This window comes from Hypanus sabinus, chromosome 6 (genome assembly GCF_030144855.1).
Source record: "Hypanus sabinus isolate sHypSab1 chromosome 6, sHypSab1.hap1, whole genome shotgun sequence".
Classification (NCBI taxonomy): Eukaryota; Metazoa; Chordata; class Chondrichthyes; order Myliobatiformes; family Dasyatidae; genus Hypanus; species Hypanus sabinus.
Genome location: NC_082711.1, coordinates 11138696 through 11165609, shown reverse-complemented (window position 1 = coordinate 11165609; position 26914 = coordinate 11138696). Strand labels below are relative to the sequence as shown.

Sequence of the window (26914 nt, the reverse complement as noted above, 5' to 3'; positions counted from 1 at the left end):
CACGAGGGGTGACGTTATCAAGGGGTATAAAGTGACAAGGGGTGACATTATCGAGTCTGTAAGGTCATGAGGGGTGACATTATCAAGGGGTATAAAGTGACAAGGGGTGACGTTATCGAGAGTGTAAGGTCACGAGGGGTGACGTTATCAAGGCGTATAAAGTGACAAGGGGTGACGTTATCGAGAGTGTAAGGTCACGAGGGGTGACGTTATCAAGGGGTATAAAGTGACGAGGGGTGACATTATCGAGTCTGTAAGGTCATGAGGGGTGACGTTATCAAGGGGTATAAAGTGACGAGGGGTGACATTATTGAGAGTGTAAGGTCACGAGGGGTGAAAGTAGTGAGTTCACAGATTGTTCAGAAATCGGATGGCAGAGGGAAGAATCTGTTTCTGAATCATTGAGTGTGGGTCTTCAGGCTCCTGTAGCTCCTGTCTAGTGGCAGCAATGAGAAGAGGGCATGTCCTGAGTGATGGGAGTCCATGATGGGTGTTATCTTTTGAAGGTCTGCTCGATGGTGGTGTATAAAGTCCTTGAGGGACATGCACAGAGTGAATGTACTGTCTTTTTCTCAGAGTTGGGGAACCAAGAACTGGAGGGTGCTCAATAGCCATATTGTTAGATACAACTGCATACTTGGTCATTACTGCAAATAACTAATCAGCCAATCATGTGGCAGCAACTCAATGCATAAAAGCATGCGGACGTGGTCAAGAGGTTCAGTTGTTCAGCTCAAACATCAGAATGGGGAAAAAATGTGATCTAGATAACTCTGACTGCGCAATGATTGTTGGTGCCAGACGGGGTGGTTTGAGTATCTCAGGAACTGCTTATCTCCTGGGATTTTCACAAGACAGTCTGGTTTACAGAGCAAGGCGTGAAAAACGAAAAACATCCAGTGAGCGGGAACTCTGCAGACCTGATTCTTGTTAATGAGGGGTCGGAGGAGAAAGGCCAGACTGGCTCAAGCAGATAGGAAGGTGACAGCAACTCAAATCGTTATCTGTTACAACAGCGGTGAAGAAGAGCATCTCTGGACGGAGAAGTTGAATCTTGAAGTGGATGGCTGCACCACGGTCCACTCCTGTACATAATAAAGTGGCCACTGAGTGCTTAAGGTGAGAAGGGAGAGATTTAATGAGAACCTGAGGGGCAATTTTTCATCCAGAGAGTGGACAGTATATGGAATGACCTTACGGGGGAAGAGGCTGTAACTGTCTTTGAATTGTTATTTCTGTAAATCGTTGCTGCTCCTTTTCATGCCTTGTGGTGCAGTGGGCGGCGTCTTTGCTGTCTGTAACGTTTGCCTGTTTTTTATGAGGTTGAGTTGCCGCCTCGACGTTCAACCCGTCAGGGATTGAAAGCGTGTAAGGAGCAGGCTGGGTCCACTCGCCTGAAAGTCCGGGCCGATGCCACTGCAGGACCGGTGGGCTAGTTACGTACATTAACAGCATTTAAACGGTGGGAGCGGTAGGAAAGGACTGGAAGGTTCCATGCCAAGTGCAAGCTAATGGGACCAGCTTTGATGGGGAACCTTGGTCAGTACGGACCAGCGGAATCAAAGGAATCCTTCCGTGCTATGTGACTGGGATTTGTAGGCGGAAGCAGAGGGTGGAGGAAAGAACCGCTGGACTGCGTCAGCCTGACAACTCGACTGAGCCTGTCCAAGACCGCCTCAGACAGCACCCCCCCCAGCTCCTCGTACCACACAGAAAATCCCCCACGTGAGCAGATCACTGTCTTCCCCCCATTCTCCACTCCCCACCTCACCTGACCTCCCGCCACCCAGCCTCTGAGACGTCCCCCACACCACTCACAGATGCTGCGTTGGACGTTTCGGGGGGGCTGCAGCTTTTCCTTCTTGATGACGGAGTCCACTGGGACGTTCATCAGGGGTACCGGGCCTTCTCCCTTCGACGGGTCCTGGAACAGAGGAAACAGATCCTCAGGCGGGTGCTGCAAAAAGCTGCAGCTGGGAGGTCATAGGGCATTTGTACGGGACGCTGGTGAGGCCGTACCCGGGGGGGGGGGGGGGGGGTCACTGCGCTATAGCTGGGAGGTCATGGGGCATTTGTACGGGACGCTGGTGAGGCCGTACCCGGGGGGGGGGGGGGGGTCACTGCGCTACAGCTGGGAGGTCATGGGGCATTTGTACGGGACGCTGGTGAGGCCGTACCCGGGGGGGGGGGGGGGTCACTGCGCTATAGCTGGGAGGTCATGGGGCATTTGTACGGGACGCTGGTGAGGCCGTACCCGGGGGGGGGGGGGGGTCACTGCGCTATAGCTGGGAGGTCATGGGGCATTTGTACGGGACGCTGGTGAGGCCGTACCCGGGGGGGGGGTCACTGCGCTATAGCTGGGAGGTCATGGGGCATTTGTACGGGACGCTGGTGAGGCCGTACCCGGGGGGGGGGGGTCACTGCGCTACAGCTGGGAGGTCATGGGGCATTTGTACGGGACGCTGGTGAGGCCGTACCCGGGGGGGTGGTCACTGCGCTATAGCTGGGAGGTCATGGGGCATTTGTACGGTATGCTGGTGAGGCCATACCCGGGGGGGTCACTGCGCTATAGCTGGGAGGTCATGGGGCATTTGTACGGGACGCTGGTGAGGCCGTACCCGGGGGAGGGGGGTCACTGCGCTACAGCTGGGAGGTCATGGGGCATTTGTACAGGACGCTGGTGAGGCCGTACCCGGGGGGGGTCACTGCGCTATAGCTGGGAGGTCATGGGGCATTTGTACGGGACGATGGTGAGGCCGTACCCGGGGGGGGGTCACTGCGCTATAGCTGGGAGGTCATGGGGCATTTGTACGGGACGCTAGTGAGGCCGTACCCGGGGGGGGGGGGGTCACTGCGCTATAGCTGGGAGGTCATGGGGCATTTGTACGGGATGCTGGTGAGGCCGCACCCGGGGGGGGGGGGTCACTGCGCTATAGCTGGGAGGTCATGGGGCATTTGTACGGGACGCTGGTGAGGCCGTACCCGGGGGGGGGGGGGTCACTGCGCTATAGCTGGGAGGTCATAGGGCATTTGTACGGGACGCTGGTGAGGCCGTACCCGGGGGGGGGGGGGGTCACTGCGCTATAGCTGGGAGGTCATGGGGCATTTGTACGGGACGCTGGTGAGGCCGTACCCGGGGGGGGGGGGTCACTGCGCTACAGCTGGGAGGTCATGGGGCATTTGTACGGGATGCTGGTGAGGCCGCACCCGGGGGGGGGGGGGTCACTGCGCTATAGCTGGGAGGTCATGGGGCATTTGTACGGGACGATGGTGAGGCCGTACCCGGGGGGGGGGGGTCACTGCGCTATAGCTGGGAGGTCATGGGGCATTTGTACGGTATGCTGGTGAGGCCATACCCGGGGGGGTCACTGCGCTATAGCTGGGAGGTCATGGGGCATTTGTACGGGACGCTGGTGAGGCCGTACCCGGGGGGGGTCACTACGCTATAGCTGGGAGGTCATGGGGCATTTGTACGGGATGCTGGTGAGGCCATACCCGGGGGGGGGGGGTCACTGCGCTACAGCTGGGAGGTCATGGGGCATTTGTACGGGACGCTGGTGAGGCCGCACCCGGGGGGGGGTCACTGCGCTATAGCTGGGAGGTCATGGGGCATTTGTACGGGACGCTGGTGAGGCCGTACCCGGGGGGGTCACTGCGCTATAGCTGGGAGGTCATGGGGCATTTGTACGGGACGCTGGTGAGGCCGTACCCGGGGGGGGGGCACTGCGCTACAGCTGGGAGGTCATGGGGCATTTGTACGGGACACTGGTGAGGCCGTACCCGGGGGGGGGGTCACTGCGCTACAGCTGGGAGGTCATGGGGCATTTGTACGGGACGCTGGTGAGGCCGTACCCGGGGGGGGGGGGGGTCACTGCGCTACAGCTGGGAGGTCATGGGGCATTTGTACGGGACGCTGGTGAGGCCCTACCCGGGGGGGGGGGGTCACTGCTCTATAGCTAGGAGGTCATGGGGCATTTGTATGGGACGCAAGTGAGGCCCTACCCGGGGGGGGGGGGGGGTCACTGCTCTACAGCTGGGAGGTCATGGGGCATTTGTACGGGACGCTGGTGAGGCCCTACCCGGGGGGGGGGGGGGTCACTGCTCTATAGCTGGGAGGTCATGGGGCATTTGTACGGGATGCTGGTGAGGCCGCACCCGGGGGGGGGGTCACTGCTCTACAGCTGGGAGGTCATGGGGCATTTGTACGGGACGCTAGTGAGGCCGTACCCGGGGGGGGGGGTCACTGCGCTATAGCTGGGAGGTCATGGGGCATTTGTACGGGATGCTGGTGAGGCCGCACCCGGGGGGGGGGGTCACTGCGCTATAGCTGGGAGGTCATGGGGCATTTGTACGGGACGCTGGTGAGGCCGTACCCGGGGGGGGGTCACTGCGCTACAGCTGGGAGGTCATGGGGCATTTGTACGGGACGCTGGTGAGGCCGTACCCGGGGGGGTGGTCACTGCGCTATAGCTGGGAGGTCATGGGGCATTTGTATGGGACGCTGGTGAGGCCGTACCGGGGGGGGGGGGGGGGGTCACTGCGCTACAGCAGAGATGTTATTCAACTGGAAAGAGCCCAGAAAAGATTCACAAGAATGTTGGCAGGATTCGAGAGACTGAGCTATAGAGAGAGATTGGACAGGCGAGGACTTTGTTCACTGAATTATTGGAGGTCGGGGTACAAACAGGGCTGCAAAGAAAGCTTTTGGCACATTGGCCTTCACAAACCAAAGAACCGGGTGCACAAGTTGAGAAATTATACTGAAGTTGCAGAAGACATTGGCGAGACTAAATTTGAAGAACCGTGTCCAGTTCTGGTCACCCACCTATGGGGAAGATATCAACAGGATTGGAATAGTGCAGAGAAAATTTACAAGGATGTTGCTAGGATTTGAGAATCTGAGTTATAGGGAAATGGTGACTAGGTTAGGAATTTATTTCCTGGAGCACAAGGGAATAAGAGAAGATTTGATAAGAGACATAGACCTGAGGAGTATAGATAGGGTAAACAGTAAGATGAGGGCTTGCTTAGAGGCAGCGGCCACACTAGGTCCAATCAAAGGCAAATTTGTTTGTCTTATATGTCTTTTTCATGAGCATAAGTCACTGCTGGATACTAAGAAGATCAAGTACCAAAGGACCATCACATTAGCGAGTTGCTCGATAGCGATGGAGCTGGACTTGTTGTGTACCGTTGTCATCTGGTCTTGTTGTGTGTTGTTGTGCCAAGATGGGGTGCAATCCGACAAATGGGGCAAGTGACTGCCTTGGCGGGGGCTCGGCTGTGGTGAAGACTAGGCCTAGGCCGCGGACTTGCCTGCAGCAGCCATCCAAGAGAAAGGGCAGTGCGGGAGAGCCTCTGTAGGGCACACTAGAATCCGTACTGGGTCGGGGCTAGCCCCTCCCGTAAGTGCTGCCCTCCAGTGTTCGCTCAGTGAATGAACAAACTGGAAGGACAACTTTCCAACAATCAGGTCATGCCACTCAGGGACTTGGACAATATATTCTTTTTCGTTCTGACTGTATGTTTTCATGAAGACATAACCATATGTGCTATTTGTACTATATACCACGTGTAGCATGCTGTGTGTTGTTGGTGATGTGTTTTGCACCTTGGCCCTGGAGGAATGCTGTTTCTTTGGCTATACTCATGTATGGTTGATGGACAATTGAATTTGTACTGCAAGAAGGCTTTTTCCACTGAGGTTGGGTGAGACTAGGACAAGAGGTCATGGGTTAAAGGTTAAGGGGAAAATGGGAGAGAGCATCTTCGCTCAGAGGGGGTAACAACCAGGTTCAGGAACAGTTTCCAGCCCTCAACCATCAAGCTCTTGCACCAGAGGGGATAACTTCACTTGCCCCATCCCTGAACTGTTCCCACAACCAGTGAACTCACTGCCAAGGAATCTTCAGCTTACGTTCTGGATATTTATTGTTTGTTTATTTATTTATTATTATTGTTTCTTCTTTCTGTAATTGCATAGTTCGTTGTCATCTGCAGTCTAGCTTAACGCCCTAAATGGCTGGTCTTTCATTGATTCTGTTGTGGATATAATTTTATAAATTTGTTGAGAATGCCCAGAAGAAAATGAACATGGTGACACATATGTACTTCGATAATTTAAATTCACTGTGAAATCTGGTGAGAGCGTGGAACGAGTCGCCAGCTGCAGTGGTAGATGCAGGTTCGACTTCAACACTTAAGGCCTCACTGTACTTGTTTGTATATGGTGTGAAAGGTCTGGATGGCACCCAAACAAACGTTTTCCACCATACCGCGGTACATGAGGCAACAGTAAACCAATCAATCCTTCTGAACTCCAGCTGAAAACTGGAGCCTTGATTGTCTAACCTTTCTTCCTGGGACGACCTGTGTGCGCCAACTCTACTTTCCATCTCCCATCGAACAGCCTGAAATGTGACGACTCACCTGATTAACGTCGACTAGAACCATTGATCCCCTGTCAGAGAGGCCCATCACCATCCCTTCCTTCACCAGGTCTTTCACGCAGATGGCCACGTGGTCTCCAGGGTTGATGGGACAACCGTGCTCGGTACTGGTGTGGTTCGGGCTCGCCGTGAGTGCCGACTGCCCAGTATCGGCACAGCTCCTTAGTGGCTTCACCTTGCTGAAAGGCGCAAAGAACCCGCGGTTTTTCCTGCATTGGAAGTACTGCTTCCCGCCATATGTTCCATCATTTAGTCCGTCAATGTCTGCATCCACCTGGACAAAGCAACAAGAGGTAGTGAAGGGGAGGTTTTGCAGTGGGAGGGGTGGAACAGATGAGTGAATTCCACCCCCCCACCACCAAAACCTGAACTAAACAAAGGGGAGGGCTCAATACCAGTAAGTGTTCAACGTTTGACGGTGTGTGAAGGAAAATTGTGGGATTCGGGACATCTAATTGATTTTGGAACTATTTGGTTTTTTTATAACACTTTAAGACCAGAATTAGGCCATTCAGCCCACCAAGCCTGCTCCCCATTCCATCACACCATTTTTCTGCCTTCTCCCCATAACCTTTGACATCCTGACTAATCTAGACTCTATCAGCCTCTGGTATAAATACATCCAATGGTTTGGCTTCCACAGCCATTTGTGTAAAGGAATTCCAGCGATTCACCACCCTCTAGCTGAAGAAATTCCTCTTCGTCTCCACTCTAAAGAGACTGACTGCACCCTCTGGTCCTAGACTCCACCACAGTACAAACTGTTGTAAATTACAGTAATTTTTCATGTATTGAACAACAAATTTCACAACATACTTTAGTGATAACAAACCTGAGTCTGACATAGCTCCCTCGCATGTGTCTGTTACAAGTGGGAATCTGGGAGGTAACACATATGGAATTTGGGTGGCTCGGTGGAGGTATGCCTCTACCAAAGGAGGCGTAAGGGGTTCCTGCTGTCCGTTACCCTCCAGGTCACCCTTGGGCACCTGCTTGGCCCCCCCCACACGGGAAGCCATGGGAGCAGAGGCGGATATCACAAGTCCTGGCTACGCGACCACTGACGCCAAGCGGGCAATCCCTGAAGAGTATTGATAACGGCGGGGCTCTCACTGCCCAGAAGGTGGCAAACCACTTCTGTGAAAAAACTTGTCAAGAACAATCCTGGTCAAAGAGCGTGATTGCCCACGTCTTATGACATGGCACATGATGATGTCATTTGATATGGCACATAATGATGATGTCATATGACATGGCACATGATGATGATGTATGGAATAACAGATGCCCATGAGTGGGATACAGGCTGGACTAGAACTGAGGAATTTGGGGGACTTCTATGTGGATTAACAGATACCCAGGAATGAGTTACAAACTTTGGGCAAATATATACAGAATAGCAGGCTCAGGGCAAACCTGAAAGAAGTTTATAACAACACACACAAAATACTGAAGGAACACAGCAGGCCAGGCAGCATCTATAGGGAGAAGCGCTGTCGACATTTCGGGTCCCTCCCCCCACTACTTTCAAATCTCTTACTATCTTTCCTTTCGGTTAGTCCTGATGAAGGGTCTCGGCCCAAAACGTCGACAGTGCTTCTCCCTGTAGATGCTGCCTGGCCTGCTGTGTTCCACCAGCATTTTGTGTGTGTTGTTGTTTGAATTTCCAGCATCTGCAGATTTCCTCGTGTTTGCTCTAGAAGTTTATAAGATTATGAGAGTGATAGTTAGGAGTAGATGGCCAGAATTTTTTTCCCAGGTTGAAATGCCTGATACCAGAGGGCTTGTATTTAAGGTGAGAGGGAGCAAATTCAAAGGAGATATAAGGGGCATTTTCCCCCCACACAGTGCGGTTGGTGCCTGGATTGTGCTGCCACGAGCGGTGGTGGACACCGATACAATTGCAATGATTAAGAGTTTGTTAGACCATGAATACGCAGGGAGTGGCAAGGGATATACTGTAGATTAAGTGCACAACTGTTCAACAGTCCCCTAGTGCAATAAAATAAACTTTTAAAGCAAGTCTACCTCATTATACACTTACACCTTACGGACTGCCAGCTCTATGGCTTCCTACAAACCCCAAAATTCCAGAACATCTACCAGGAGGAATGCCTCAAAAAGTTGGCATCCATCACCCAGGATGTGCCCTCTTCCCATTGCTACCATCAGGGAGGGGGTACAGGAGCCTGAAGAAACACTCAATGATTCAGGAGCAGATTCTCCCCCTCTGCCGTCAGATTTCTGAATGGACGTTCAACCTACGAACACTACTTCAGTGGGTTTTTTTTTCCAATTCAATTGGTGCAGGACTTACTTAGTTTAACTATATATATATGCAAACACATACGTACTGGATGGAGTAAGCAGGCCATATCCCTGAGAATGAGCTACAGGCGACAATCTAGGTCAGGTTTAGTATCACCAGTATATGTTGTGAAATCTGTGGCCTTTGCAGCAGCATAATACAAGCATAAGGGGCTTGCTTTGCTGACGTTTGTATTGTTGTTGCTTTGCCGAGCATGGTGGGGGTGCCACGCTGGTGCGGGAATGTGTCGCGACACTTGTGGGTTAACCCCATCACGTCCATGGGTTATTAACGCAAAGGGCACATTTCACTGCCTGCTCCAATGTACGTGCAATATATAAATCTGAATCTGAACCTGTGACCCTCAAAAACCTGCTGGCTTTCTCCCTATCCATGGGCCCCTCCTGGGGTGTATGGGGTGTCCAGGGAGGGGTAGCAGCACTGGTGAAGGGCTTGTTGTGCCCATTCTGGGGCAGCTGACTCACCTTCGCTCCCCACTGGACACCCAGCTCTCACCTGTGGCTCCGAGGAGAGTGACGGACAGGGCACGGAAGTTGTCATGGTCACCGACTGAGCCCAAGGAAGGCCCCCGTTGGTGATGTTTGCTGGTACCACTGGACCCAGACTCCTGAGGTCGAGAGAGCGGAACTGCCCCAATGCAAGGGCTTTTCCGTTTAAAAACTCTCCCACACGTCAACGTCGGACTCAACGGACAACTGCTAACCACCGTACCCCCTCATAACCCTGTGCCCAGCAACAAGGTGCCCCTTCATTCTCTCACACTTTGGGGATTCAAATCCTAACCTGTCCGACCTCTCCCTACGACTCGGGAACGTTCCCTGAGCCGAACCGGGAGCAGCTGGACAGACGGGGGCACCTTACCTGTCCGACCTCTCCCTACGACTCGGGAACGTTCCCTGAGCCGAACCGGGAGCAGCTGGACAGACGGGGGCACCTTACCTGTCCGACCTCTCCCTACGACTCGGGAACGTTTCCTGCGCCGAACCGGGAGCAGCTGGACAGACGGGGGCACCTTACCTGTCCGACCTCTCCCTACGACTCGGGAACGTTCCCTGAGCCGAACCGGGAGCAGCTGGACAGACGGGGACACCTTACCTGTCCGACCTCTCCCTACGACTCGGGAACGTTCCCTGAGCCGAACCGGGAGCAGCTGGACAGACGGGGACACCTTACCTGTCCGACCTCTCCCTGCGACTCGGGAACGTTCCCTGAGCCGAACCGGGAGCAGCTGGACAGACGGGGGCACCTTACCTGTCCGACCTCTCCCTGCGACTCGGGAACGTTCCCTGAGCCGAACCGGGAGCAGCTGGACAGACGGGGGCACCTTACCTGTCCGACCTCTCCCTACGACTCGGGAACGTTCCCTGAGCCGAACCGGGAGCAGCTGGACAGACGGGGGCACCTTACCTGTCCGACCTCTCCCTGCGACTCGGGAACGTTCCCTGAGCCGAACCGGGAGCAGCTGGACAGACGGGGGCACCTTACCTGTCCGACCTCTCCCTGCGACTCGGGAACGTTCCCTGAGCCGAACCGGGAGCAGCTGGACAGACGGGGGCACCTTACCTGTCCGACCTCTCCCTACGACTCGGGAGCGTTCCCTGAGCCGAACCGGGAGCAGCTGGACAGACGGGGGCACCTTACCTGTCCGACCTCTCCCTACGACTCGGGAGCGTTCCCTGCGCCGAACTGGGAGCAGCTGGACAGACGGGGGCACCTTACCTGTCCGACCTCTCCCTACGACTCGGGAACGTTCCCTGCGCCGAACCGGGAGCAGCTGGACAGACGGGGGCACCTTACCTGTCCGACCTCTCCCTACGACTCGGGAACGTTCCCTGCACTGAACCGGGAGCAGCTGGACAGACGGGGGCACCTTACCTGTCCGACCTCTCCCTGTGACTCGGGAACGTTCCCTGCACCGAACCGGGAGCAGCTGGACAGACGGGGGCACCTTACCTGTCCGACCTCTCCCTACGACTCGGGAACGTTCCCTGCGCCGAACCAGGAGCAGCTGGACAGACGGGGGCACCTTACCTGCAGCTCGATGCCGAAGTAGACGGCGGAGAGCACCGGGCTGTTGACGATGCTGCCGATGTACCGGAGGACGCCGGGAAGGGTCTCGGAGTTGTGCTCCAGCGTCACCGGGTCGCTTGGCCGCAGCTTCAGGGCGGTCTGCAGGGCCTCCTTCTCCTCCAGGTAGAGGTGCAGCCGCCGGTATGAGGGGCTTACTGCCTGCAGCAGGCCCGCCTCCTCCTCACTCAGCGACCTCAGGGTGCACAGCTCCAGCTCCAGGCTCACCTCGGCGTCCACCAGGTGAAACTTGAGCCAGGGGCACGGCCCCACCTCGCCCCCCATCTGCTTCACGTAGTCCGACTCACGGATGGCGGCCAGTGTTCCAGCAGGGAACACGCGGTCTTTTACGGGGAGGTCCATCAGTAGGATGTAGTAGAGCTGCTTCATTTCCTCCTTGCTAGAAAGGAAATCACTGTTCGGTGTGATTACATCCAAGTGACCTGAAGAGTGGGAAATAATTAGCGAATAGCATGGATTGGAAGGTGGGAGACAAAGAAAACATCGTCCCTTTCAGTAGGACCATCAGACATGTTGTAGGAGCAGAATTAAGGCCATTCAGCCCATCAAGTCTGCTCCGCCATTCCATCATGGCTGATTTATTATCCCTTTCAACCCCGTTCTCCGCCTTCTCCCTGTAACCTTTGATGCCCTTGCTAATCACAACCTATTAACCTCCGCTTTAAATATACTCAATGATTGGGCCTCCACAACCACCGGTGGCAATGAATTCCCCAGATTCACCACCCCCTGACTGAAGAAATTCCTCATCTCCATCCTAAATGGATATCCTTGTCTTCTGAGGTTGTGTCCTCTGAACCCAGGCTCCCCCCCCCCATAGGAAACATCCTCTCCACGTCCACTCAAGGGCTCTCAATATCAGACCTTAACACAAACAGCAGAATTAGGCCATTCAGCCCGCCATTCCATCATGGCTGATTTATTATCTCTCTCAACCCCATTCTCCACCTTCTCCCCATAACCTTTGACAGCCTGACTAATCAAGAACTTAGCGACCTCTTGTTTTAAATATACACAGTGACTTGGCTTCCAGTACGCATTCATGGCAATAAGTTCCACAGGGTCACCACCCTCTGGCCAGAATAACCCCTCCTCATCTATAGCATTTGGGGACATTCAGAAAAGGGGTGTGAAATTTCAACTGTGCATTTTAAAAAAATCTGTTCTAAAGGGATGTCCTTCTATTCGGAGACTGACCTCTGCTCCTAGATTCTCCCACTATTGGGAACATACTCTGCATACCCACTCTGTCTGGGCCTTTCAGTAGTCAAGTCAAGTCACTTTTACTGTCATTTCGACCATAACTGCTGGTACAGTACACAGTGAAAATGAGACAACGTTTTTCAGGACCACGGTGTTACATGACACAGTACAAAAACTAGACTGAACTACGTAAAAAACAACACAGAGAAAAACTACACTGGACTACAGACCGACCCAGGACTGCATATAAAGTGGAGCTACTTCCTTTCTTAGATAACGGGGCCCAAAGCTGCTCGCAATACATCCCAGGTTGTGATGCAGCCAGTCAATATACTCTCCGCCAGACATCGACAGAAGTTTGTCAGAGGTTTACATGTCATGCTGAATGTTTGCAAAGCAGAGATACTGTCAGGTTTTCTTCATAATTGCACTGACACGCTGGGCCCAGGACAGGGCCTCTGAAATGATAACACCGGGATTTTAAAGTTTCTGACCCTCTCCACTGATTCCTGAATGAGGACTGGCTAATGATTCTCCAGTTTCCTCCTCCCGAAGTCAGAAATCAGCTCCTCGGTCTTACAGACTTTGAGTGGGAGGTTGTTACTGGGGCATCACTCAACCAGATTTCCAATCTCCCTCCTGCATGCTGACTCGTCAACTCCATCAGCCTACGACAGTGGTATCATCTACAAACTTGAATATGGCATTGGAGCTGTGCTTAGCCTCGGAAACTTAAGCGTGAAGCGAGTGGAGCGGGTGCTAAGCACACGGCCGTGTGTGGGATCTGTGCTGATGGAGATTGTGGAGGAGATGTTGTTGCCAGTCCGAACCGACTGTGATCTGAAACTGAGGAAATCGAGAATCCAATTTCATAAGGAGGTACTGAGGCCTAGGTCTTGAAGCCCATTGATTAGTTTTGAGGGGATGATGGATGATATTGGATGCTGAGCTGTAGTGGATGAACAGAATCCTGATGTAGGCATGTTTGCTGTGCAAATGTTCCGGGGTTGAGTGAATACCCAATGAAATGGCATCTGCCGTGGACCTGTTGTTTCGGTGGGCAAACTGGAGCGGATCAAAGTCGCTTCTCAGGCAGAAATAAATATATTTCAACTCAGAAACATTTCATCACTGTGGGTGTAAGTGCTACTGGACTATAGTCATTGAGTCATATTCTTCTTGGGCACCAGTACGACTGAATAGTAAACACAAAGTGCACTGCAGATGCTGTGGCCAAATCAAGACGTACAAACAAGCTGGATGAACTCAGCAGGCCGGGCAGCATCCGTTGAAATGAGCAGTCAACGTTTCGCCTACTTAAAGCAGGTGGGTACCTCAGACTGCCAAAGCGAGAGGTTAAGGATCTCACTCAACACTCCATCCAGTTGATCAGTACAGGCCTTTAGTACTCGGCCACGTTTCCCATCCGGGCCAGATGCTTTCTGTGGGTTCACCCTCCTGAAGGATGTTCTCACGTCGACTTCAGAGACTGAAATCCAGGATCAGCGGGGACTGTCAGAGTTTGTGAAGATCACTCCATGATTTGACAGTCAAAATAAGCATAGAAGGCATTGAGCTCATCTGAAAGTGCAGTGTCCTTCATTGGTCCCAGCCTAGTCTGGAATTGCACAATGGCTTTCCACAGATCATTCCTAGCCCTTTGGTATCTTTCTTGGTTGTGAATCTTGAACACCTCTGATCTGGTCTTCAGCAGATACTGGATATCCTCGTTCATCCGGGGCTTCTGCTTGGGGAAGAAAGACTCCAAAGATTTTGTGGGGACACACTCACCTACAACTGTTTTTACAAAGTCCCTGACAACCATTCAGATCCCACAGATGAATTCTTGAAAAAGGTCCGGTCCAGGGATTCGAAGCAACCCTGTAGCAACTCCTCTGCCCCTCACAATATCCTCTTTGTTGCCCTAATCCCTGGAGCTTTGCTCTTTAGCCTCTACTTGTATAAAGGTAGGAGAAGGACAGCCAAGGTCCGGTCCAGGCATGGAACAGAAGGCATCCCTTATCTTAGTCCAGTGTGTTGGGACGTCTGGTTATATGATGATGGTAATTGGGGAGGGATTTCTTCAAACAAGCCTGGTTGGAATCTCCAGCTGTGATCTGAAATGTGTTGTTGGGAAGGATTGTTTCTTGCTTGGTGTCTGCATCATGCAGTATCTCAACTGCCTGATTACAGTCAGTCGATGGTAGAATGTAAACTGCGGTCAGGGTTACGGAGGAAAGCTCTCTTGATAAATAGAATGGGTGGAATTTGACCGTTAGGTGTTCAATCGGGGAACGTGGTTTTACCGAAACCACCACATTGGGGCACCACAAAGAGTTTATCATGAAACACACACCTCCACCTTTCGCCAATCGGCAGTTTGGTACATTCTGTGTCTCGAGAAGCTTTCGGGTCTGATCGTAGCGTCTGCTGAACCCTGAGTTAGCCACGTCTCAGTAAAGCACAGAAGACAACAGTTTCTCACACCCCTTCGATACAGCAATCTTGTTCTCCAGCAACAGCACATTCGCCAACAAGATTCTGGGTAGAGGGGTTTCAGCCTGGCCTGGAGACCCCACCCCTCCAGCCACCGCTTAAAGGTGCCGTACTTGCTTGCTTGAGAGTCAAGTCAGTCGCGACCTTCAGAAGATCGCGATGTCTGTAGTTGATTCCGTCAATTTAAAAGTACATTGCTTAAAGGGAAACCGCGCACTGCAGTCTGCAGTGAGAGTCATTCCAAAGAGGTCCTGTACACAGCACAGGAGCAGGGTGGGCTGCAGGGCCTGCATTGCGCTGTACTGTAAGGACATGGAACAGGCCCTTCGGCCCACAATGTCATACTGAACCAATTACAATAGTAATCAAACAGCCAACTAAACTAATCCCTTCAGTCTGCACAATGTCCATATCCTTCCATTCACATTCACATGCCTATTGAAACACCTCTTAAAAGTAATGTTTCTGCCTTTATCAGCACCCCAGGCAGTGTGTTCCAGGCACGCCCACCCCAGGGATCTGACACCCAGCCATAAACAGAGCAACTGTACATACTGTCCAATGCAGTGAGAACTGCACACATCTGTTTATCGGCATGACACAACTCCACTCCTGCAAAGACTAATAACCCTCTCATTTCCTCTACGACTCTTAACGACCCTATGATTGCTATGCTTTAAACAGCTCACTGAGATTAGAAACCAGAAAACTACCCACCAGGGATTAGAACTGAAGCAGCCTCTTGGATGGGTGGCAATATGTCTTCTACATGACACAGCAAGTCCAGTCGCTTTGATTTGCTACTGTTTGATAAGGAATTTGATAGGAGAGAAGGGGAATTAAAACCGCAACAGCCTTTCAGTAATGAAAATGGAGGTAAGGGACTGCAGGCGCTGGAACCTGGCAGAGGGACTCGGCAGATTGGGTAGCATCCACGGAGTGAGGAAGGAATTGTCGATGTTTCCGGTTGAAATCCTATATCAGGACTGACAGATGCTCTCTGACCCGTAGAACCATAGAAAACTACAGCACAGAAACAGGCCATTCGGCCCTTCTAGTCTGTGCGGAAACTTTATTCCGCTAGTCCCATTGACCTGCACCCAGTCCATAACCCTCCAGACCTCTCCCATCCATGTATCTATCCAATTTATTCTTAAAACTTAAGAGTGAGCCCACATTTACCACGTCAGATGGCTGCTCGTTCCACACTCCCACCACTCTGAGTGAAGAAGTTCCCCCTAATGTTCCCCTAAATCTTTCCACTTTCACCCTAAAGCCATGTCCTCTCAGATTTATCTCTCCTAATCTAAGTGGAAAGAGCCTACTTGCATTTACTCTGTCTATACCCCTCATAATTTTGTAAACATCTATCAAATCCCCCCTCATTCTTCTATGCGCCAAGGAATAAAGTCTTAACCTATTCAATCTTTCCCTGTAACGCAACTCCTGAAGACCCAGCAACATCCTAATAAATCTTCTCTGCACTCTTTCAATCTTACTAATATCCTTCCTATAGTTAGGTGACCAGACTATTCCAAATTTGGCCTCACCAATGTCTTATACAACCTCACCATAACATCCCAACTCCTATACTCAATACTTTGATTTACGAATGCCAGGGTGCCAAAAGCCTTCTTTACAACCCTGTCTACCTATGATGCCACTTTCAGGGAATTATGTATCTGAACTCCCAGATCCCTTTGTTCCTCCGCACTCCTCAGTGCCCTACCATTTACTGTGTATGTCCTACCTTGATTTGTCCTTCCAAAATGTAACACTTCACACTTGTCTGCATTAAATTCCATCTGCCATTTTCTGGCCCATTTTTCCAATTGGTCCAGATCCCTCTGCAAGCTTTGAAAGCTTTCCTCACTGTCCACAATGTCTCCAATCTTAGTGTCATCAGCAAACTTGCTGATCCAATTTACCACATTATCATCTAGATCATTGATGTAGACAACAAACAACAATGGTCTCAGCACAGATCCCTGAGGCACACCACTAGTCACAGGCCTCCAGTCTGAGAAGCAATCATCCACTACCACTCTCTGTCTTCTCCCACACAGCCAATTTTGAATCCAGTTTACAACCTCTCCATGGATACCTAGTGTCTGAACCTTCTGAACTAACCTCCCATGTGGGACATTATCAAAGGCCTTACTAAAGTCCATGTAGACAACATCCACAGCCTTTCCTTCATCAACTTTCTTGGTAACCTCCTTGAAAGACTCTACAAGATTTGTTAAACACGATCTACCACACACAAAGTCCTGCTGGCTATCCTTAATCAGCCCTTGGCTGTCCAAATACTGGTATATCCGATCTCTCAGAACACCTTCAGGCTCACCGGCCCGTAATTACCTGGTTTACTATTGGAACCTTTTTTAAACAACGGAACAACATGAGCTAATCTCCAATCCTCCGGCACCTCACCTGTGGCCAAGGACATCTTAAATATTTCTGCCAGGGCCCCTGCAATTTCTATCCTAGTCTCTCTCAGGGACTGACAAAATATCAAGTCAGGCCCGGGGGATTTATCTGCCTTTAAGGCAGCAGGCACCTCTTCCTCTTTAATCTCCATATGTTCCATGACACTACTGCTTATTTCCCTTCCATATATGCTATGCCCATGAGCTCTTCCAGCAGATTCTGTGTTGTTTCAGTAACAGTAGCCGTGCAACCACTGAATAAACAACCCACTCCCTTCAGACAGGGAACCTGAGAGGCCAAGGGTCCCTTCAGCCCAAATGGTCCATGCTGACCCCAGCATTCTCCCTGCTGGTCCCAGTAGTCTATGTTCAGCACCTCCCTACCAGGTATCCGCACAAATGCACCTTAAAGTTGCAATTGTACCTGTGATTTTACTAACATAGAATAGTACAGCACAGTACAGGCCCTTCGGCCCACAATGTTGTGCCGACCCTCAAACCCTGCCTCCCATATAACCCCCCACCTTAAATTCCTCCATATACCTGTCTAGTAGTCTCTTAATTTCACTAAGTAGAAGCCCGTTCGTTCCTGATTCATACGCCGGAGAACTGTCATGCAACGGCAGAACCTTTTCTGCATATCTGCCACAAAGTAAAAATAGGCTGACAGAGTACTTACATCAGCATTTGACAGGTTCAACAGCAACTTATAATTGTTGTTAAATTGGGCGGCAGGGTAGGGATGCCTCTCTACCAAAGAAGGTGTGAGGTGCTCCTTCCCTCCGCTAGCCTGCAGGCCACCCTCGGGCAAGGTGTGGCACCTGCTTAGCCCCTCCCGATCAGGGTCACGTGGAGCCATGGGAACAGCCTGTGCATATCACAAGTCCTCGTTATGTGACCATTGACGCCAGGCAGACAATCTCTGAAGAGAGTCGAGTGCCTTGCAAAGACAGCAATGGCAGAAAAGACAGGAGGCGGCAATGGCAAACCAGAACTGCAGAAAAACGGTCAGAGGTCAGATTGCCCACCTCATACGACATGATGATGATGTTGTTTAATTACAGGCCGCCTCCCTGCCATATTCACCTAGAATGCAGCTACAAAGAAATCTAAATGAGGCAGCTCAGCTCTTTATAAACAACAAAAGGACGTAGCACCAGGCTCTATCCCACTACTGAATGGTCATCCAGTCCGATAAGACGGGCTCGTGACCTCTACTACATTATAAACTTGCACCTTAGCGTTTGCCCGCACTGCACTTTCTCTGTAACACTTTATTCTGCGTTCTGTTCCTGTATCTTCCGTAACCACACAACCCAATTCCTAAATCGCTTGTGTTTATTCCTGTATTTTGCAATAAAGGGCGGTGTGCTCTGATCTACTTGTGAGACCTTTGTTTCTGTGACACCAAGATTCCTCTGAACTTCCCATAACTGCAGATGATCCACAAACTGATTCCTCTTACCTAACTGTCTTTTGTATCTTCTTCGAGGGGCAGACTGGTTAGGCCGAACGAGTCTTATGGCCTCCTGCGCCTCACGGTCTTTTCCCCTGTACTGTTACAACGTGCTGATGTGATGAAATGATCTGTGTGGGTGACACGCAAACAAAGTTTAAATTTCAGACACAGCCAGTGCTTCCCCTCCACGCACTCTCGCTACCTCGGTAAAGCAGAATCGAAGGCCCCTCCCACCGGGCAGTGGAGACAAAAAACTGGAAACATGTACCACCTGGCTCAAGGACCACTTCTACAAAGGGCTCACAGGTTCGTTTAATATCCGAGTATGTATACAGTATGCAACCTGAAAATCGTACTCTTCACAGACATCCACCAAACTAGAAACCCCACAGAATGAACAACAGAAGCATCGAAACCCCAAAGTCCCCCTTCCCCCTCAGCAAAAACATTGACCAACCCCCACTCCCACCTGCAGAATAGAGAACGGTCTTCTTGTAGATAAGACGGACTCCTGACCTCACGATCTACCTCTTTAAGACCTTGCGTCTTATTGTCTGCGAGCACTGCACTTCCTTTGTAACTTTATTCTGTTGTTTTCCTTCCTGTCCTACCTTGCATACAGGGTGATCTGTCAGGACGGCTCACAAACAAACAGCTTCGCTCGACTCTCAGAACACCAGCTAATAAAATAACTACAGTCCAAGACTCTTCACACTGATCACTTGGTTAAAGGAAGAAAATGTAAGATTTCCAGGTTTGCTGATGATGCATAACTAAGGAGATTATAGTGGCAGTGGAGGCAGTCCACGGATATTCACTGGTTACTTCTTGGGATGAGTGGTTAGCGAAACGCTTTACAGCGCTAGCAATCGGTTCAATTCCCACCGCCATCTGTAAGGAGTTTGTGCGTTGACTCCAGGAGCTCCGGTTGCCTCCCACGTTCCAACGACATGATTAGGATTAGTAATTTGCCTCTGTGCAGTTTCGGCTCTGGAGTAGTGCTGACACTTGCGGCCAGCGGCCTGGCCCCAGCACAGTCTTGGACTGTGTTAGTCGTTGAGGCAAACAAAACACATTTCAATGTACCCGAGACACTGTTACATGCTAACCTCTCCTTCATCCTACCCAGAGAGGCCGGGCAGTTGGGCTCCGTATCCCTGGGACCTTGTAAGAATGAGGTTCATTTGCAGTTTGAGGAGATTTGGTATGTCTGGCGCAGCGGAGCGCATTCTGTCCGGCTGTATCACAGCCCGATCTGGAGTCCCCAGTGCTCAGGATCACGAGAGGCTGCGGAGGGTTGCAGACTCAACCACCTCCATCTCAGGTACAACCCCCCCAGCATCGAGAACACCTTCAAGTAGGCAATGCCCATCACTAAGGACCCTCACCACCCAGGACCTGCCCTCTTCTCATTGCCACCATCAGGGAGGGGGTACAGGAGCCTGAAGACCCACACTCAGTGACTTCTTCCCGCCTGCGGTCAGATTGCTGAACAGCCCATGAATCCGCGATCGCTCCCTCACTATTTGCATGTTTTTATATCTCTTCGTACTTTTTATGTCTTGCACAGTACTGCTGCTGCAAAACGTTTCACGGCACAAGTCGGGGACAATAAACACGATTCTGAGAGGGCCGAACTGCAGGTACTGAGAAGTTTCCACCAGGGAAAGCGTCACAAATGGGGGACTCGACAACAAAATAAAGAGTTGGTCATTTCAAATGCAGGAGTGTAGAAACATCTTCTCTCATACAGTGTTCAATCTCTGTCCGCCCCCTCCCAGGGATGGTGGAGGGTTTAGATACAGAGGTGTAGAAATACCTTCTCTCATACAGTGTTGAATCTCTGTCCACCCCCTCCCGGGGATGGTGGGAGGGTTTAAACACAGAGGTGTAGAAATACCTTCTCTCATACAGTGTTGAATCTCTGTCCACCCCCTCCCGGGGATGGTGGGACGGTTTAAGGAGATGGATCGATATTTGAAGCACCGAGGATGATGGGAACTATCACAGAAGAGGAATTGGGGTCAGCTTAGATCGGCTGTGAATGGTGGGGCACGACTGAGGGGTCTGCAGCCCAGTGGCTCTCAGGCTTTTCCTGTTCATGACCCACTTCTGACTTTTATTTACCATTGTGGTCCCCTTCATCTCCGTTAGTTACCAACATTTTTATTTATTTTTATCCAGCGATTCAGGACAGAGTACGCGACTTGGAGCCATGTCACCCCCAGCACCACCCAACAAACCCAATTAGCCATAACTTAGTCACGGGACGGTTTACAATGAATCTCCCCGGTACTGTGGGAGAAAACCAGGGCAGCAGGGAAAAGCCACGGGGAAGTCCTTCAGCGGTCGTCAGAGCTGGATCACCTCGATCTGCAATAGTGTCACGCTGACCGCCGTCCTTCTTTGGTCAACTGTACTAATTATTCTAATAATCAGTCAATATTTATGCTTATACTGGTTGTAGCTATTATTATATTTCCTCATTTGCATAATCTAACAATTTCCCATTCATTTTATTCAGGGTTCCAATAAAATTATGTATTAATTTATTTTTTATTCCTATATTTTAGTAATATCTCATTAAAACCATTAAGGTGGTCCCTGCTGGGGGTGGTAATGGGGACAAGCTCCCGCTACCTATTAAATGCTCCCAATAGCGAGTGCCTCAGATACCAACCATCATTCCCACAACCCTGATTGAGAAGTTACAGAACCTGGGCCTCAGTACCTCCCTCTGCAGTTGGATCCTCGACTTCCTAACTGGAAGACCACAATCTGTGTGGATTGGTGATAACATGTCCTCCTCGCTGATGATCAACACTGGCACACCTCAGGGGTGTGTGCTTAGCCCACTGCTCTACTCTCTATATTCACATGACTGTGTGACTAGGCATAGTTCAAATACCATCTATACATTTGCTGACGATACAACCATTGTTGGTAGAATCTCAGTTGGTGACGAGAGGGTGTACAGGAGTGAGATATGCCAACTAGTGGAGTGGTGTCACAGCAACAACCTGGCACTCAACGTCAATAAGACGAAAGAGCTGATTGTGGACTTCAGGAAGGGTAAGACGAAGGAACACATTCCAACCCTCATAGAGGGATCAGAAGTGGAGAGAGTGAGCAGTTTCAAGTTCCTGGGTGTCAACATCTCTGAGGATCTAACCTGGTCCCAACATATCGATGCAGTTATAAAGAAGGCAAGACAGCGGCTATACTTTATCAGGAGTTTGAAGAGACTTGGCACATCAACAAATACACTCAAAAACTTCTATAGTTGTACGGTGGAGAGCATTCTGACAGGCTGCATCACTGTCTGGTATGGAGGGGCTACTGCACAGGACCGAAAGAAGCTGCAGAAGGTTGTAAATCTAGTCAGCTCCATCTTGGGTACTAGCCTACAAAGTACCCAGGACATCTTTATGGAGCTGTACCTCAGAAAGGCAGCGTCCATTATCAAGGAACTCCAGCACCCAGGGAATGCCCTTTTCTCATTGCTACCATCAGGTAGGAGGTACAGGAGCCTGAGGGCACACACTCAGCGATTCATGAACAGCTTCTTCCCCTCTGCCATCCAATTCCTAAACGGGCATTGAATCCGTGAACACTGCCTCACTTTTCTTTTAAATATACAGTATTTCTGATTTTTGCACATTTTTAAAATCTATTCAATATAGGTATAACTGCAACTTATGTATTTATTTTCTCTTCTATATTATGTATTGCATTGAACTGCTGCTGCTAAGTTAACAAATTTCACGTCACATGCCGGTGATAATAAACCTGATTCTGACGACCAAGTCCAGCTCCCGGGCTTCATATGCAGCTTAGCTACTAATTCTGGTGGAACTGGTTCTACTGACAGGAGAAGGAGCAAATGCGGGTTACTGGCACCTTGAAACCAGTCGCTTCGGGCAGACGGGGCAGGTCAGCCGTGGTTGGCCGCTCATCTGGGAGAAGGAAAACTCCGGAAGCTAAACCTGGGGGAGAAATCCGGACCCGAAGACAGTCCTACACTGGCAACTCGCTGGTGCAAAACCATATCAGACTCTTCTGAGTCTTGAAGAAGGTTCTCGGCTCAAAACGTCGACTGTATATTCACTCCGACAGATGAACTCCCCCAGCATTTTGTGCGCGTTGCTCTGGATTCTGCATCCGCAGAATCTCTGGTACATGGAACTCCTCCAATTGCTTTGGATCGATCGGCTGCATGGCGAGAAGGAGCCTGATGCCACATCCATGGTCGACCCGACCAGCAAAGGGCATCCTCATTAAAGCAGTAAACTTATTATGGTCCATTCACAAGCTCCCGTGGCCCCCCCCCCAGGGCCAAACGGCCCGTGTTGAGAACCACTGCGCTAGCCGACTGTAGAGTCATACAGCATGGAAACAGGCCCTTTGGTCCATCTGGTTCATGCCAACCCAACCCTTCCATTTGCCAATGTTTGGCCCATATCCTTCTTCTAAACCTTTCCAATCTACGTACCCGTCCAAATTCCTTTTAAATGCTGTAATTGTACCCGCCTCTACCACATCCTCCGGCAACTCGTCCCACAAACCCACCATCCTCTGTGCCTTAGCAAAAATTTATCACACTGCCAGAAACCTGTGACGGTCTGACCGCAGCCTGTAGTTCTCCCAGTGACTGTGGGGGTTCCCTCCCACGCGTACGGGTTAGGGATAGTACGCTGTGGGCATGAGATGTTGGAACCAGAAGCATGTTGGCCCCTGAGGGCTACATGTGACAAAGAAAGCTAATCTATAATCTTTAAATACTTTGCACCTCAGCTTCTTCATAGATCTTTTATATCTTACTTAAAATCAATGTCCTCCAGTCCTAGACTCCCCCCTCGTGAGGGGGCCCTCATCCACACCACTCGTGACTTTATAAACCTCCATAAGGCCTCCCACACTCCAGGGAATGCAGTCCCAGCTGAATCCGTGTCTCCTCACAATGGAAACCTTCCAGTCCTGGTAAGCATCTTCCAGTTCCAACTATTGACTGATCACAGGCTCAACGCTGACAGCCTGTAACTCCCAGGAGAGACAGGACTGGGTGGGTACGTGGTCCAGAGGCTGTGCTGGATGGGGCCAGGCAGAAGGCCATGCTGGCACTGACTAAATAGGCCAAAGACTAAGGTTCAGTACTTGATGATGAAACTAAACCAAGCCTTCATGGCCACAAGTTGCCCTGATATCAAACTGTTGTGAGGACAGTGACAGAAAGGGTTAAAAAAACAGAGAGCTAGGATGTGGTAACAGGGAGCCATTGATGAGGTACCTAACACAGAAGTGGCAGGTGAGAGAATTTTAAATGCCACTTCCCCCGACAGCTCGAAACACAGACCGAACACTGAATACACCGGGAGGAAAAACTGAAATTGCCACCTGCTTATTATCATTCCTGGTAATTCTGTCCCCTGGGGAGGAGGGAGAGGGACTGACACCTGATAATTCATCAGACATTAGAGCAGAATTAGGCTGTGGGAGTGGAAATGGGGGGAGAGGGGAGAAAGTGGGAAGGGGGGAGGGGGAGGAGGAGAGGAGGGGAGGGGAGAGGTAAGTTAGTGTTTCGGAGGGGAGGGGAGAGGTAAGTTAGTGTTTCGGAGGGGGGAGAGGTAAGTTAATGTTTCGGAGGGGAGGGGAGAGGTAAGTTAGTGTTTCGGAGGGGAGGGGAGAGGTAAGTTAGTGTTAGTCGGGGCCCCCCCAGCCCGTACGGTACCCGGGAAGGGGGCGGTGTGGAGGAGGAGAGGAGGGGAGGGGAGAGGTAAGTTAGTGTTAGTCGGGGCCCCCCCAGCCCGTACGGTACCCGGGAAGGGGGCGGTGTGGAGGAGGAGAGGAGGGGAGGGGAGAGGTAAGTTAGTGTTAGTCGGGGCCCCCCCAGCCCGTACGGTACCCGGGAAGGGGGCGGTGTGGAGGAGGAGAGGAGGGGAGGGGAGAGGTAAGTTAGTGTTAGTCGGGGCCCCCCCAGCCCGTACGGTACCCGGGAAGGGGGCGGTGTGGAGGAGGAGAGGAGGGGAGGGGAGAGGTAAGTTAGTGTTAGTCGGGGCCCCCCCAGCCCGTACGGTACCCGGGAAGGGGGCGGTGTGGAGGAGGAGAGGAGGGGAGGGGAGAGGTAAGTTAGTGTTAGTCGGGGCCCCCCCAGCCCGTACGGTACCCGGGAAGGGGGCGGTGTGGAGGAGGAGAGGAGGGGAGGGGAGAGGTAAGTTAGTGTTAGTCGGGGCCCCCCCAGCCCGTACGGTACCCGGGAAGGGGGCGGTGTGGAGGAGGAGAGGAGGGGAGGGGAGAGGTAAGTTAGTGTTAGTCGGGGCCCCCCCAGCCCGTACGGTACCCGGGAAGGGGGCGGTGTGGAGGTCCAAGTCCGGCACTTACCGTCAGGCTGACCCGATGCTGCGCTCCAGCTCCGCAGCCGCTTCCGCCTCGGGATCGCCCTCTGTCGGTCGGAGTCCAAACGGCAGCCGGGCGGCGCCCGCTTCCTGCCTCCCGGAAACACGGCGGGGCGTCCCCTCTCAGTTACCCCGACACCCTTCCCTTTCCCCATCCGACGCTCATTCTCCTCTCCCCTCTCGTCACCCCACATCCCGATCGTACACTCCCTCTCCTGACCCTCATCCCCATCCTACACTCCCTCCCCTGACCCTCATCCCCATCCTACACTCCCTCTCCTGACCCTCATCCCCATCCTACACTCCCTCCCCTGACCCTCATCCCCATCCTACACTCCCACTCCTGACCCTCATCCCCATCCTACACTCCCTCTCCTGACCCTCATCCCCATCCTACACTCCCACTCCTGACCCTCATCCCCATCCTACACTCCCTCTCCTGACCCTCATCCCCATCCTACACTCCCTCTCCTGACCCCTTATCCCCATCCTACACTCCCTCCCCTGACCCTCATCCCCATCCTACACTCCCTCTCCTGACCCTCATCCCTACCCTACACTCCCTCTCCTGACCCTCATCCCCACCCTACACTACCTCTCCTGACCCTCATCCCCATCCTACACTCCCTCTCCTGACCCTCATCCCCATCCTACACTCCCTCTCCTGACCCTCATCCCCATCCTACTCTCCCTCTCCTGACCCCTCATCCCCATCCTACACTCCCTCTCCTGACCCTCATCCCCATCCTACACTCCCTCTCCTGACCCTCATCCCCATCCTACACTCCCACTCCTGACCCTTCATCCCCATCCTACACTCCCTCTCCTGACCCTCATCCCCATCCTACACTCCCTCTCCTGACCCCTCATCCCTACCCTACACTCCCTCTCCTGACCCTCATCCCCATCCTACACTCCCTCTCCTGACCCTCATCCCCATCCTACACTCCCACTCCTGACCCTTCATCCCCATCCTACACTCCCTCTCCTGACCCTCATCCCCATCCTACACTCCCTCTCCTGACCCTCATCCCCATCCTACACTCCCTCTCCTGACCCTCATCCCTACCCTACACTCCCTCTCCTGACCCCTCATCCCCATCCTACACTCCCTCTCCTGACCCTCATCCCCATCCTACACTCCCTCTCCTGACCCTCATCCCCATCCTACACTCCCTCTCCTGACCCCTCATCCCCATCCTACACTCCCTCTCCTGACCCTCATCCCCATCCTACACTCCTGACCCTCATCCCCATCCTACACTCCCTCTCCTGACCCCTCATCCCCATCCTACACTCCCTCTCCTGACCCTCATCCCCATCCTACACTCCCTCTCCTGACCCCTCATCCCCATCCTACGCTCCCTCTCCTGACCCTCATCCCCATCCTACACTCCTGACCCTCATCCCCATCCTACACTCCATCTCCTGACATCCCTACCCTACACTCCCTCTCCTGACCCCTCATCCCCATCCTACACTCCCTCTCCTGACCCTCATCCCCATCCTACACTCCCTCTCCTGACCCCTCATCCCCATCCTACACTCCCTCTCCTGACCCATCATCCCTACCCTACACTCCCTCTCCTGACTCTCATCCCTACCCTACACTCCTTCTCCTGACCCTCATCCCTACCCTACACTCCCTCTCCTGACCCTCATCCCCATCCTACACTCCCTCTCCTGACCCCTCATCCCCATCCTACACTCCCTCTCCCGACCCTCATCCCCATCCTACTCTCCCTCTCCCGACCCTCATCCCCATCCTACACTCCCTCTCCTGACCCTCATCCCCATCCTACACTCCCTCTCCTGACCCTCATCCCCATCCTACACTCCCTCTCCTGACCCTCATCCCCATCCTACACCCTCTCCTGACCCTCATCCCTACCCTACACTACCTCTCCTGACCCCTCATCCCCATCTTACACTCCCTCTCCTGACGCTCATCCCCATCCTACACTCCCTCTCCTGACCCTCATCCCCATCCTACACTCCCTCTCCTGACCCCTCATCCCCATCCTACCTCTCCTGACCCTCATCCCCATCCTACACTCCCTCTCTTGACC

The 26914-nt window shown here is 52.2% G+C and overlaps 1 protein-coding gene across 1 annotated transcript in view; it reads right to left on the bottom strand.

Annotated features, from left to right (window-relative positions):
* The window catches only part of LOC132394964 (ubiquitin carboxyl-terminal hydrolase CYLD-like), a 98252-nt gene extending 73213 nt beyond the window's left edge, over positions 1-25039 (bottom strand). The window contains 4 exon segments of the mRNA XM_059971306.1: positions 1819-1924; positions 6430-6723; positions 10810-11288; positions 24832-25039. Of these exon segments, the coding sequence (XP_059827289.1) occupies positions 1819-1924; positions 6430-6723; positions 10810-11288; positions 24832-25039 (1087 nt within the window).
* Between the last annotated feature and the right edge of the window lie 1875 nt (positions 25040-26914).